The sequence below is a fragment of the Carcharodon carcharias genome, chromosome 7 (assembly GCF_017639515.1).
Source record: "Carcharodon carcharias isolate sCarCar2 chromosome 7, sCarCar2.pri, whole genome shotgun sequence".
NCBI lineage: Eukaryota > Metazoa > Chordata > Chondrichthyes > Lamniformes > Lamnidae > Carcharodon > Carcharodon carcharias.
In genome coordinates, this window is record NC_054473.1 from 59,207,620 (window position 1) to 59,221,882 (window position 14,263).

General features: G+C 40.2%; 1 protein-coding gene across 5 annotated transcripts in view; it reads right to left on the reverse strand.

The window, feature by feature from the left end:
* shq1 (SHQ1, H/ACA ribonucleoprotein assembly factor) overlaps positions 1-14,263 on the reverse strand; it is a 128,313-nt gene that overhangs the window by 95,583 nt on the left and 18,467 nt on the right. For all 5 annotated transcript variants that reach the window (XM_041190776.1, XM_041190774.1, XM_041190773.1 and 2 more), the window contains 2 exons: positions 8,349-8,471; positions 5,863-6,017 (listed from right to left, as the gene is read on the reverse strand). In XM_041190776.1, coding sequence (XP_041046710.1) covers positions 5,863-6,017; positions 8,349-8,471 — 278 coding nt within the window. The remainder of the gene's footprint in view (positions 1-5,862; positions 6,018-8,348; positions 8,472-14,263) is intronic.

Sequence of the window (14,263 nt, forward strand, 5' to 3'; positions counted from 1 at the left end):
AAGCTGTGATTGTTCTCCTTGGAGTAAAGAAGATTGAGGGGTGATTTGATCAAGATTTACAAGATTATAATGGATTTATATAAAGTAAGCAAAGAAAAACTGTTCTTATTACCTAATACTACAATGACATGGGGATGCAGGTTTAAGGATTTGGGCAAGTGATGCGAGGAGGGTGTGAGTGAACGAATGACTTAGAACTCTCTGCCCATGAAGAGGAGATGATGAATAATTTCAGAAGGAAATTGGATGAGCACTTGCACAAAGTAAACTTCCAGGGCTGTGGGATAGAACAAGGGAATGAGACTGATTAGATTACTCCATAGTGAACCAGCATGGACTCAATGGGCCGAATGGCCTTCATACCGACAGACATGATTCTATGACTGCAAGATTTCACCTTTTTCTAAACAACAAATTTTGTTGTGTATATAAGATTAAACAAACTATTAACTTAACAATATGATTTATAACTACATATGTTATGCACTCAGGTTTACTTCTTACTTCCACCAAGAATTTTCTTATAAAACAAATCAGTCTTGAAGTTATTTACTTCTGCAGGGACCACCCATAAGTTTGCCACAGCCCTCTGGAGAATTCTCCTCAGCTCCAGCTATTCTCAGGTAAAACTTTAATTCACCATCATTTGACTATAGATGCTCCAGTCCCTTGTTCTGATTACTTTTTCAATATTTCCAAGCTAATCTGCTGGTTATTTTCTTTCGTAATAAGACACTGAGGCCCATTGTAGAATGTTCCACTAGCTTCAAACCAGGCAATCTTCCAGCTTCTGTTCCCTCACAAAATTGAAACTGAGATTAAGCTTCACTCACCTTCCATGCGATCAATGGAGAATTTAGGGTTTTACTCTTACACTGCAGGTCTAACTGCCACTGATTTTGGTTAACTTCTCTCAGTGAGCTGCAAACTACACAAGGTCCAAACTGCAACTAAAAGCCTCTCCAAGCAAACTCAGATAAATTGAAACCAGAGAGCCTCCTAAGTTCCACCCATCTCCATGACAACATAGCCTGCCCTAGGCTGTCCTCATACTGACCTTTGATTAATTATCCCTCAATTATAATTTCTTCTCCGATTTGTAGAAGTAAATGGATTTTACAACCTTTCCTAGTTCACTGAATGTTTCTGAAGTAATTTAGCTCTATCTCCCAAAACAAAACATCTCTCTGGACTGCCAGTGTTCTGGCAAGCATTGCAGACATCACTTCTCCAGCTCTTTAGCTAAGTAAGCCCACTGGCTGTACTGCAGCTCTACCTTTCCAGCTGTTAACCTCTAAGTCAACATGGCCCAACCTTTTTAAATATAATAGGCAACAAGCTTGTTTTAGTTGCATTTATCCCATTTTTACAGTTAAACTTTGATTTCTGAAACTAAAAATTATGTAAAATACATGAGCCATGAACTAGAAGTTTGCAACACTTGCAAAATCATTGCCTTTGTCATTTTATCTCTCCTGTATTCCAACTTATCACAGATCTTCACTGTTGGGGTTACCTTAGCTTGTGCTGCTGAAACCTTCATCCAGCTTTTGCTACCTCAGGACTTGACTATTCTAATGGACCCCTGGCTGGATTCCCATATTTTACACTCTGCAAACTTGAGTGTCATCTAAAACTCCATGTCTTAACTCATGCTAAGTCCCATTCACCATCACTCTGTGCTCACAGACCTACACTGATCGTCAGTTAAGCAAAGTCTGACTTTAAAATCTTATCCTTGCTTTCAAATTCCCCACAGCTTCGACCACCAGCCCCACAACCTTCTGAGATATCAGGACTCATCTAATTCTGGCCTCTTGAGCATCCCCGATTTCAAATGCTCCACCACTGGTGATTGTGCCTTCAATTGCCTAGGCCCCAAGCTCTGGAATATCCTCGCAACCTCTCCAACTCGCTTTCCTCCTTAAAATCTTTGTCTTTGACCAAACTTGTGGTCATCTGACCAATTACCTCCTTATGTGGCTTGGTGTCAAATTGTGTTCCATAATCCTCCTGTGAAGCACCTTGGGACATTTCAATACATTAAAGACACTCTAAGTTGTTGCTGTTAGACCAGTTTGTGGAATAATCACTGCTCACAAATCACTTCAAACAGAGACTACTCCTGCGCTAATCAAGTCAGGAATTTCCCATACATTTTGAGGACACGTTAATAGAATCCAAGGCTTGGCCTAAATGGCCAAGTGGTTATGGTACTGGGTTTGTAACCCCAAGATCAAGAGTTCAAATCTCACAATGGCAAAACTATGAAACAATGTAACTTCATCTGAATAAACAGATGGAAACGGGTTTGTACTCGAAAGAGTTAATAGAATCCAAGCCGATTGGCGAAGTCAAAGCCAAGACACACAGAACTTTTCTTTACCGAGCAAGTTTAACAACTTGTTTATTGCTCTCCTTCCAACTCCCAGTGTCACAGCTGTCTCCTATTTATATATGGTCAAAGTACTTAATTAAACAATGCCCTTTACCCTGTGTATCAACAATATATTAACATACTATTAACAGGACAGGAGGTGACTTCTTGTACTCAAAAACGAGGGTGAAAGAGAAAGAAAGCAGCAGCCGTTTTTACGATCAGGTCTAATGGTGAATGACTAAACAGCACAGAAGTCGAAGAAACAGCCCTGCAAAAGGACAAAGGGACACACGCACACCAGTCGTTCCAGTTAGATCCAGGGAGAGAGCCTGGCTTACACAAAGGAAATATCACTCACTCAAGTTCAGTATCCAGAAGGCTGTTGTGCAACCTATCTTCCTCCACTACTTATCCTCCATTGCACAGCCCTGGTACAATTTTAATATCTGTAGCAATGGACCCAAAATGTCCCATGTAACTGTTTTTTCTCAGACTCCTACGATCAATCCTCAGACTCTACTTCACATTTACATTGTGCCACACAGCAGCTTTATCCATAAATACAACATCAGCTTCCATATGTATGTCAACTCTCTCTACTCCTTCCCTCATCTCCAACATTGCTGTTGTGTTGTTCTGTCAGCTAAAAATTGTTGAGAATGAACCATCTTATACAAATGCAAAACAAAAACAGAATTACCTGGAAAAACTCAGCAGGTCTGGCAGCATCGGCGGAGAAGAAAAGAGTTGACGTTTCGAGTCCTCATGACCCTTCGACAGAACTTGCGTTCGAACGCAAGTTCTGTTGAAGGGTCATGAGGACTCGAAACGTCAACTCTTTTCTTCTCCGCCGATGCTGCCAGACCTGCTGAGTTTTTCCAGGTAATTCTGTTTTTGTTTTGGATTTCCAGCATCCGCAGTTTTTTTGTTTTTATACAAATGCAAGTTCGTTTTGTTCGGTTCTCACGAGAAACTCTTCAATTTAGCTCAGCTTGCAACCAGTTCCTGGCCTGCTGACTGACTCAGGTGCCATATATTCTGAGTGACTTCCTTGACCCCCAGCTGTAATTCAAACCCCAACACACAGTCCCTCTCCTAGATTGAATATTACCATTTTGAAAAGACCTCTTACCCGTCTTTATCATTCTAATGCTTTCCGCCTCATCTGCCTCTTGTACAATATCTTATGCAAACCGCAACTCATCCAGAATTCTGCTACTGGCCTTTTATTCCAAACTAAGTCCATCTCACCCTAATTACTTACCTACCTTCGAGGGAGGCAGTGGTGTAGTGGTAATTTCACTGGGCTGGTAATCCTGTGTCCCAAGCTAATACTCTGGGCATAGGATCAAATCCCACCATGGCAGACAGTGAAATTTAAATTCAATTAATAAATCTGGAATTAAAAGCTAGTCTCAGTCAGTAATGGTACCCATGAAAAAATATGCCTTTCTTACCTGGTCTTACACATAACACCAGACACATAGCAATGTGGTTGACTCTTAAATGCTCTCTGAAATGGCCGAGCAAGCCAGTTGTATCAAACTACTATGAAGTCTAAAGGAACAAAACCAGATAGACACCAGGCATCGACCTAGGCCTAACAGTACTAACATTACAGACAGCAATGGTTCAAGGCAGTGATTCACCACCAGCTTCTCAAGGGCAATTATGGATGGGCAATAAATGCTGGCAATACCCACATCCCATGAACAAATAAAAAAAAAATGATCTCTACCAGCTCCTCATTCCCCAGCACATTATTAAATTATCATTCACATATAAAAAACCTACCTCGGTTTGGCTCCTCCCCACCTGTACAACCTCTGCTAAATGTCATGTCCCGATTCACATCCTTCAGAGTCCAGATGACTGTGCATCCACCAACTCCTGGATCAATGGCACAGCCACAGTTCTGCATTCTGGAATGCTTGTCCTCAACTAGTTAGCTGTTGACATTTTATTTCTGACCTCCTAAAACCTTAAAATCTAAATTCTATGTGATCCTTCCTACCGTTACATCCTCCATCTTTCCCCCTATTTTCCGCTCAATGTCTACGTGCTGGCCCTCTTGTGTTGCACACTGGGGACATTTTGTTCCATTGAAGGCACAAGATAAAATGCAAGTTGTTGTTTTAAAGCCACCTGCATGTTGGCTCCCCCAGGTGGTGCTCTATGGATATTGGTGCTACAGTCTATCACATACATAAACCTGATTTATATCTAGTTCATGAGTACATACATAAACACCTCATACACATACCATTTTTGAGATTTGTGTGCATTTTTCCATCTGAGAGACAAAAATAGAAGGGGCAGGGGTGCATGCGAGGCAAAGATACATAGGAGCAGCAGGCTGCTGTTAAAGAATACAAGTCACAGTAATGCATCTGTGTTCCTGATTAGTAATACAGGTTAGTATTAGTATTTGAACTATTTTAACTGCTCCAAGGTTTGATTTTTTTTTATCCTGACCAGAAATGTAAAATTCCCAGAATGGTAGCAATTTTTCAAAATATAATTTGAATTCTGACAATTTAAAGAATACTCAGTCTACAAGGCATCTTCGATGGTCAAAATAGCCAATGAAGGTGTAACTTGCTTATTTTTCTGTATTGAAAAATTTCATACTAACCTTCAAATTGCTGTTTTTTTGAACATTGTCTCACCTCCTCTATCTCACTCCCTCTTTCCTACACTCCTTTTCTGCTTCTCTCCCTGCGCTGCCCTCTCTTCCTCCTTTTCTCTGCTTCATAGGCACAAGTAATTAGCGCCAACCTTTTTAACCATCAACAAATACAGACAGAGGGAATTAGTTGGCTTCAGGAATTCAATGAGTATTTTACTGAAAAGTAATCATTACCATGAACAAAGACACTCTCTCAGCCTGCTGCACAACTGTCAGCTCAAGACATTTTTAAAATTCAACTACCAAAGCTGTAACAAGTACATAATTTGTACATTCTTATTTCTCACAATCACCTCAAATACCCAAATTGAATAACATTTCACTGAAACTAAGTGTTTATTAAAATCCTTTGAAAAAAGATACTGAGTCGAACAGAAACGAAGAATGTTATAGCTAAAGATGCATCTTAAAACATTAGGTACACTGCACAATACAAAATTTGCTCATTTATTTTACATATGTACATAAATTAGTTAGATTTATAAAGGTTCAACATTAAGGTACAAAATCTAACAATTAATCAATTTGTAAATACTAATACTTAAACATTTAAAGTGTTTCAAAATTAAATATAATTCTGCTTTTATGACATTGAGGATAATAACCCTCTATGGATTGTGATAGAGTGTGTCGATCAATGGGATCCGGTTTTTAATACACTTCCCTCTAGTTTCAGTCCCCTTAGATTAAAGCCATAGATTTTTCCTTGTAGTGGCAGCAACACAGTGAAAGTGGAGTGACCGTTCAACACTATCGGCTATAAGGTACAAATGATAGCACACTAAAAACTTGCCTGCAATCTTTTGAAGACTCCTGATCTCAGGTTTCCAAAGCCATAGAAGCAGCTCCAGTTTATAACATTTCCTCCCAGTTCCACATAGGGAGTTTGCTCAATTTCCCAGTCAAATTTTTCCTGATCTTCCTCCTCTTCAGCATTGATGGAGTGCCCTGCAAAAGAAATTGCAAGAGCATTTCATCCACTCTGCTCTGAAAGGTTGAACAAAGGTGCGAAACAATTGTAATGTTATAAAGAGGCAACGGCAACTCAGCAACCGCTGCAATTCATTAACATATTCACAGAGAGCATATTTCAACTTGCCCAAAACATTAGCAAATGGTCTGAGTTCAGGTACAGAGTATGCATGTCCATTTACAATTTCAGTGAGACTATGTGATTTGTAAATTCAAACATTTGCCCCAAATTCACCCTCTATCTGGAGTATTCATTCAGTTTTTGGGCAAGGTACAGCACAGATTCCGCAGATACCAGGGATTAAAGGGTTAGATTATGAGGACAACTTGCATTAAATTGGTTTGTATTCCCTTGAATTTAGAAGTATTTAAAATGCCAAAGGCATTTGATGGGGATACAGAGAAACTATTTCTTCTGTTGGGGAATCCAGAACAAGGAATATCACCTTACAGGTAGAGCCAGGTCATATAAGAATTAAATCAGGAAACATTTTCTTTAAGTACAAAATAAATCTTTCACTCAAAGTTTCTGGATATTGGATCAATTGAAATTTTTTTTAGACACCACCAACAGACTTTCATTATGGAAGGAAAGCAAGGGATAAGAAGCAACTGGGAATTAAATGGAGTTGAGGTTCTGAACAACCACGATTTAATGGAATTGTGGAACTAACTTGAGGGGCTGAATTGCTCACTTCCTGTTCACAAAATTGATACTGTGAACAATTTGAGGCGGCTTTGTATTAACAGTCAGAACTTTGAAAGTGCACTATTAATTCAGTAACTAATTTCTTTATTCATTCACGGGATGGGGGCTTCGCTGGCCAGGCCAGCATTTATTGCCTATGGTGGTGGTGAGCTGCCTTCTTGAGCCACTGCAGTCCATGTGGTGTAGGTACACCCACAGCGCTGTTAGGGACAGAGTTCCAGGATTGTGGCCCAGCGAGAGTTAAGGAATGGTGATAATTTCCCAAGTCAGGATGTTGAATGACTTGGAGGGGAACTTCCAGGTGGTGGTATTCCCATCTATCTGCTGCGCTTGTCTTTCTAGGTGGTAGCGATCATGGGTTTGGAAGGTGCTGTCGAAGCAGTCTTGGTGAATTCCACCAGTGCATCTTGTAGATGGTACACACTGCTGCTACTGTGCGTCAGTGATGAGGGAGTGAATGTTTGTGGACGGGGTGCCAATCAAGCGGGCTGCTTTGTCCTGGATGCTGCCAAACTTCTGGAGTGTTGTTGGAGCTGCACTCATCCAGGCAAGTGAAGAGTATATCATCAACTCCTGACTTGTGCCTTGTAAATGGTGGAAAGGCCAAAATAACTAAAATAGATAATTCTCATATTATAGATAGAACATTTAACCCCGAGTATGCTAACAACATTAAAATGGTTCCTTCAATAATTGTGTGATGACTCTGGCGAAGATTGAATTTTATTTTGGTTTCCTCTATTCCCTGGCACAAATTAAACCTCGAGTCAGGCACAATTTTATAATATGCACATTATGTGGTCGCTAACTTTATGAAATAACCTTGCAACTCCAACAGCAAAAGAGTCTTAATAACCAGGGTTAAATTCCAAACTGTAAAGAGTTTTTAACAACTCAGACCCAAGTACTGAAGTGTACTCTCCTTTTAAGAAGACGGTGACAGTTACACAACTCAATTCGTAATGCTATTTTTCTTCCTTTCATTGTTAATTATGATGCTGCTAATGGTGTTCAGTTGAGGGGCTGAGCTGGTACAAATCAGGGAAAGATCAACCAAGCCAAGTTAAATTCACTGAAACCAAGTTTGAGTCTGGTAGGAAGAATGCTAAACCAGCACTGGAGATTTGTATGCATCTACTGCCATTGCTGCCAGTATAATTTCTAATTCCAATGGGACTTCTGATACCATTAGCCAATTTTAAATAGATTTGAATGAATCATCACAAATTCAATAATTACATTGGTACAAACACAAACTATTTTCTATGATTCCTCTTGGTTCCATCATTCCAGTTGATCTCAGGGAAGAAAGGACCAACTGAGTTAGTATGAGATGTCACAGCAGCTAACAAAAACGTCAAGAGAAACAATCAACATTTTTACCTATTGACAATCTCCCAAGCAAATCCCTTTGCAATAACACTTCAGAGGCTGGGCAAGGGCACTTCAATAACTATCCACCACCCCTAACCAATCAGCAACATTATTGGATTTTATCATTCAGACACTCAGACAGCTTTTATAATGGTTTGATTTAAGGAAGCAATTGGGGTGGGAGGGGGCAAGTGAAGGCACACTTCACACTGCAAAAAACATACCTATCTCTTCCAGCAGTGGCTTTGCAGATCTTGAACCCTTTGGTGCCAAAAGCGCAGTCAGCATATTCAGCCCCTCAAAGTATTCTTCAGGGGTCTCTTTTGGAACCTTTATAGTAAAGATTCCTATAAACAAAAACACAGAAGTTAACAGGAATAAGGGATGGTGGTTTTTGGCATCAAACAGTACAATGAAATTCATTTGCATAATGGCAATCGAGGCATTCCATTTACCACCATTGCCTTGGTGTAGAAACATAGAAAATAGGAGTAGGTCATTTGGCCCTTCGAGCCTGCTCTGCCATTCAATATGATCATAGTTGATCCTCTATCTCAACGCTATACTCCTGCTCTCTGCCCACATCTCTAGATGCCTTTTTCCTATCAAAGTGGATGCCTTCACACTTAGCCATGTTATACTGCATCTGCCACTTTCCTTCTTAAATATATGCAGTGATTTGACCTCCGCAGCCCTCTGTGGTAGAGAATTCCATAGGTTCACCACCCTCTGAGTGAAGAAGTTTCTCCTCATCTCAGTCCGGAATGGTCCACCCCATGTCCTCAGAATGTGACCTCTTGTTCTAGACCACCTCTCTCCAGCCAGAGTAAACATCATCCCTGCATCCAGTCTGTCCAGGCCTGTCAGAATTTCATACATTTCAGTGAGACCCCCTCTCATTCTTTTAACTCCAGTGAATACAAGCCTAGTCGACCCAATCTTTCCTCATATGACAATCCTGCCATCCCAGGAACCAGTCTGGTGAACCTTCACTGCTCTCCCTCTATGGCAGGTATATCCTTTCTTAGGTAAGGAGACCAAAACTGCACACAATAGTCCAGGTGTGATACAGCTGCAGTAAGACATCCTTGCTCCTGTACTCAAGATCTCTCACAATGAAGGCCAACATACCATTTGCCTTCTCAACTGCTTGCTGCACCTACACGTCTGTTTTCCACGGTTGGTGTACACCCAGGTCCCTTTGTACATCAACATTTCCCAATCTATCACCATTTAAATAATACTCTGCCATTCTGTTTTTCCTATCAAAGTGGATGCCTTCACACTTAGCCATGTTGTACTGCATCTGCCATTATTTGCCGACTCACTCAACCTGTAAATCGCCTTGAAGCCTCTTTACATCCTCCTCGCCACTCACATTCTCGCCTAGCTTTGTTTTATCAGCAAACTTGGAAATATTACATTTGATTCCCTCATCTAAATCATTGATATATATTGTGAATATCTAGGGCCCAAGCATTAATTCCTGCAGTACCCCACTAGCCACCGCCTGTCACTCCAAAAAAGACCCATTTATTCTCACTGTTTCCTGTCTGGTAACCAATTCTCAATCCAAGCCAATATATTATCCCCAATCCCATGTGCTTTAATTTTGCACACTAATCTTTTATGTGGGATTTTATCAAAAGCTTTCTGAAAGTCCAGAAACGCCACATCCACTGGTTCTCCCTATCTACTCTGCTAGTTACGTCCTCAAAAATCTCAGTAGGTTTGTCAAACATGATTTTCCTTTCATAAATCCATGTTGACTTTGTCTAATCATGTTGATATTTTCTCAGTGTCCTGTTAACACGTATTTTATAATTGACTCTAGCATTTTCCCTACTACTGATGTTAGGCTAACTGGTCTGTAATTCCTGTTTTCTCCCCTCCTTCCTTTTTTAAATAGTGGGGTTACATTTTCCACCCTCCAATCTGCCAGGACTATTCCAGAATCTACAAAATTTTGGATGATGACAACCAACGCATCCACCATTTCTATGGCCACCTCCTTTAGTGACCTAAGATGTAGATTAAGAGGCCCTGGGGATTTATTGGCTTCAGTCCCATTAATTTCTCCAACACTATTTTTTTTTACTAACGCTAATTTCCTTCAATTCCTCGTTCTCACAAGACTCTTGGTTCCCTCGCATATCTTCCGCAATGAGTCAGTTCTTCCTTTAATCAGGCTTTTAAGTCTCTATCACTTCAAATACTGGAGAATATTCTGGAGTATATTTGAAGACAATAGCACTGCAAATATGGTAGGCGTTTAATGCGGCTAAGTGACTTAAGGTGTTTCAGTATTAAATGATGAGTGTAAGCTACATTAATCATACAAAGAGAATGAAGACACACATTTCATTACAAAAGATGTTGCATCTGGTAAATAAGTTATAGAGTAGCTGGGTACCTTACAGAAGTGCTAGAAAAACTGTAACAACCCTAATTAGCTATTCCAACAGCATTCCTGGGTGTCTGTGGTGCCACCTTAAAGCAGATCCATTATTGTCTTATAAAACACTATACATAAGAAACACAAAGGACCTGAACTTCTTTCACCAATTCAGCTGTGTTTTTGAATCCAGTTTAATAACTTTATCATCTCTCTTCCCTGTATCTATTTAAAATTATTTTTGATCTTCCATTAAAATCAAATTACAATCACATCAGTTTGGTCACTACCTAAATAGCAACTCATTTGAACCATCTAGACAGCCATTAAATCCCTAAATATCACTAAATAGCGACATTTTGCTTTATTCAAATCTAGAAAGTTCTTAGGAGTTGCAAAGGAGTAAAATAAATATTTGTGACTCATACTTGTGGACATACCTTGATCTAATATGTGTTAAAAATGCTGATATTAAGCTAGACTCAGTTCTGAAAGAGTTAAGTTGATTGACGGCAGGGTTGAGGGACACAGATTACAATTCAAAAAGGCATCCAAACCACAATGCATGGAGAAAATGGATGACAGTTCAACGTTCCAACAGTGAATAACAACATTCGCTTATGTAGTGCCTTTAACGTAGCAAAACATCACAAGGCACTTTAATAAGAGTATTATCAATAAAAAAAAAGATTTGACACCAAGCCAAGGGAGATAATATGTCACTGACAGATAATCAAAAGCTTGGTCAAAGAGGTAAGTTTAGATGAACATCTTCAAGAAAGTGAGGGAGCTAGAGAGACAGAAAGGCTGAGGGAGGGAATTCCAAACCTTACAGTCAAGGCAGCTGAAAGCATGGCCGTCAATGATGGAGAGATTAAAAATTCGGGGCAAGGTGGAGGAGTGCAGAGATCAAAGATTTGGACGGCTGGAAGAGGTTACAGAGATAGTGAGAGGCAAGGGCATGAAGAGATTTGATATCCATGATAAGGACTTTAAAATTAAGATGTTCTCAGTCCAGAAGCCTGTGTAGGCCACAAGCACAGGGGTGATATGTGAATGGGGCGTGGTGCAAATTAAAATATGGGCAGCACAGTTTTGTGGGAGCACATGTTTATTGAGTATGAAAGGTGAGGGAACGAGACAAGAGGGCATTGTTACTTTCAGACTTGACTATCGCAAAAACATGGATGAGGGTTTCAGCTGCAAATGAGGCAAGGCAAGGTCAGAGCTGGAGGTAGGCAGTCTTAAAAAAAATGGGCAAACTGAAAAAAGGGTGATCATTGCTGCAAAACTGCACAATTCATACAAGTGTATCCTGGTGATGGAGCAGATGTGTGACCAGAAGCTCATCTCAGAGTTAAACACAACACCAAGGTTGCGAACAGTCTGGCTCAGCTTCAGACAGCAGTCAGAATCATTCCAAATTGTTGTTGCTGCAACAATTCAGCTGCAGCCATTGCCAAATTCGGCTGGGTTGGCAATCAATTTTGACTAGAAGCTGACCCAGTGATGTCAAAAGGCAATCCAAACAAGGCTGTGAGGACAGTCAGGATTTCTTAAAAGGGATAGTGTGGGGACTTGGTTGAGAAGAGATTAGAAATGCTGGAACAAAAACAAAAATAGCTGGAAAAACTCAGCAGGTCTGACAGCATCTGCGGAGAGGAATACAGTTAACGTTTCGAATCCGGATGACTCTTTCAGATTTCCAGCATCCGCAGTATTTTGCTTTTATCTTAGAAATGCTGGAGTTTGGTTAGAAGACATCTTGTTCAAGTCCACTAAGATGACCCACAGGTGTGAAAAAGCAGGGCACTACTCATTTTTTAATCATTCCGAAAACACATTTCTAGACTACCTTTCAGGCAGTAAAATGCCCAATGTCCATCAGAGGAGCTTAATAAGACAAAAAGCGACACTGAGTTAAAAAAGGTGACAATAGAACCAGTGGCCAAAGACCTTGGTTTAATAGATAAGGTTTAAGGTGATGGTACATTGCATTTGAGTAAGTGATTTTGACCATAACTGCTTCTCTGTGCATTGAGTCCCTGTCAAATAAAGCAGTTTAATGATGCATATAAAACCTGAACTCACATAGCATTTACTCAGTCTGCTTTCAGATTGAATAGCTACACAGGCAAAAGTGTGTAGAGGTTGCCAACTCTCTAGGATTATCCTGGAATCAACTCCCATAAAATTTGGGGCCAAGTAACATCACTGGAGCCAAGAATGTATTTAGGATAGACTTGAATCCTTAGCAACAACAATTGTTATTAAAATATTTCAAGCTCCTGACAGGATTAGATGAAGTAGAGTGTTAGGAGGCTCATGTGGAACATAAACAGGCATGGACCAGTCGGTTTGAGAGGTCTCATTCTGCGCTGTACGTTCTATGTCACTCTGCTGGCTTTGTCAGCTTAAACAAATCACTCTCATCTGTTCCACACTGATCATATGCCCCAGAGTTAGGAGAGGTTACAGTTAAAGCATCACATCAGTTTGGTGAAGAAAGAAAGGTGCATTCTCAAATTCAGATCTGGTTCCTGTCCTCCAGGTGAGGACATTCTACACACACCCACACCCACAGGCCAGCAAAATCAGTCTCCTTTTTGTCGACTCGGTGTTGAATGAAAGCATTTCTTCAAAAAAGATCCTCATGTTGCACAATACAGACAAAACTTGGAGTTCACCTTGTATTATGCAGCTTGGGGAAAATTACCAGATTTTCACAGAAAATACAAAAAGAGTGACATTCAATCCAATTTCCCCCAGCTGCTTAAGCAGGTGACATTGTACTCGGGCAACGATGGAAATTGATTCTGCAGAAGCAGTGATAAGTTAGACTTGATTATTACAAGATAATTACATTCAATGAGGAGTTCAATGCAAAGTGGCTTGCTTAAAAAGGCAAACACAATAAAAGTTTTTTTTTAATTGCAAGCTAGCTTCATAAGCAGGCCAAGACTAAAAAATACTGCTAACACTCAGCAGGCCAGGCAGCAGTTGTGGAAAAGAGAAATGTTCAGATTTAGATATATCAACATTTTGGTTTTCAGTCCTGGTAACTAATACAGATGGACAGTTTACAAGAAGCAACTGAAAAAGTGACCAAGGGAAGCGGGGCAGGGGCGGAGGGAAGGAGGCCACATACAGATACAAAGAAAAAGAGTGACCTGTGAGTTGATTAGGTGGAGAATAGGAGACGACTAAATGCCAAAATTGATAAGAGTCGGGCTAAAGGAAGTATGTTTTGTTCAGTGGTATGTCCTCACTATGGCCACAGTAGCATAGTCCTCATGTCACTCGGCTGGTAACTCAGAGGCTTGGACTAATGTGCCGGGGACATGAGTTCATATCCCACCATGACAGCTGCGAAACTTAAATCCAATTCATTAAAATAAGATGGAATAAAAAGCTAGTCTCATTAATAGTGGCAATGAAGCTACTGGTTTCTTGTTAAAAAAACCCATCTGGTTCACTAATGCCCTTTAGGGAAGGAAATCTGTTCTGTTAACCCAGTCTGGTCCACATGTAACTCTAGACCCACTGCAATGTGACTACTACATTTGTCCACAAAATATCTCAAAAATAATGCATTGGCTGTAAAGCATTTTAAGATCCCTTCATATCGCAACATTTGTTAAATAAATGCTGGATTTTTTCCCCTTTCATGCTTTGTGTCCAGTATCACTACTGAACTGGGGGCAACAAAATGTATTAACTCTCACGAAGATCACTTATTACATT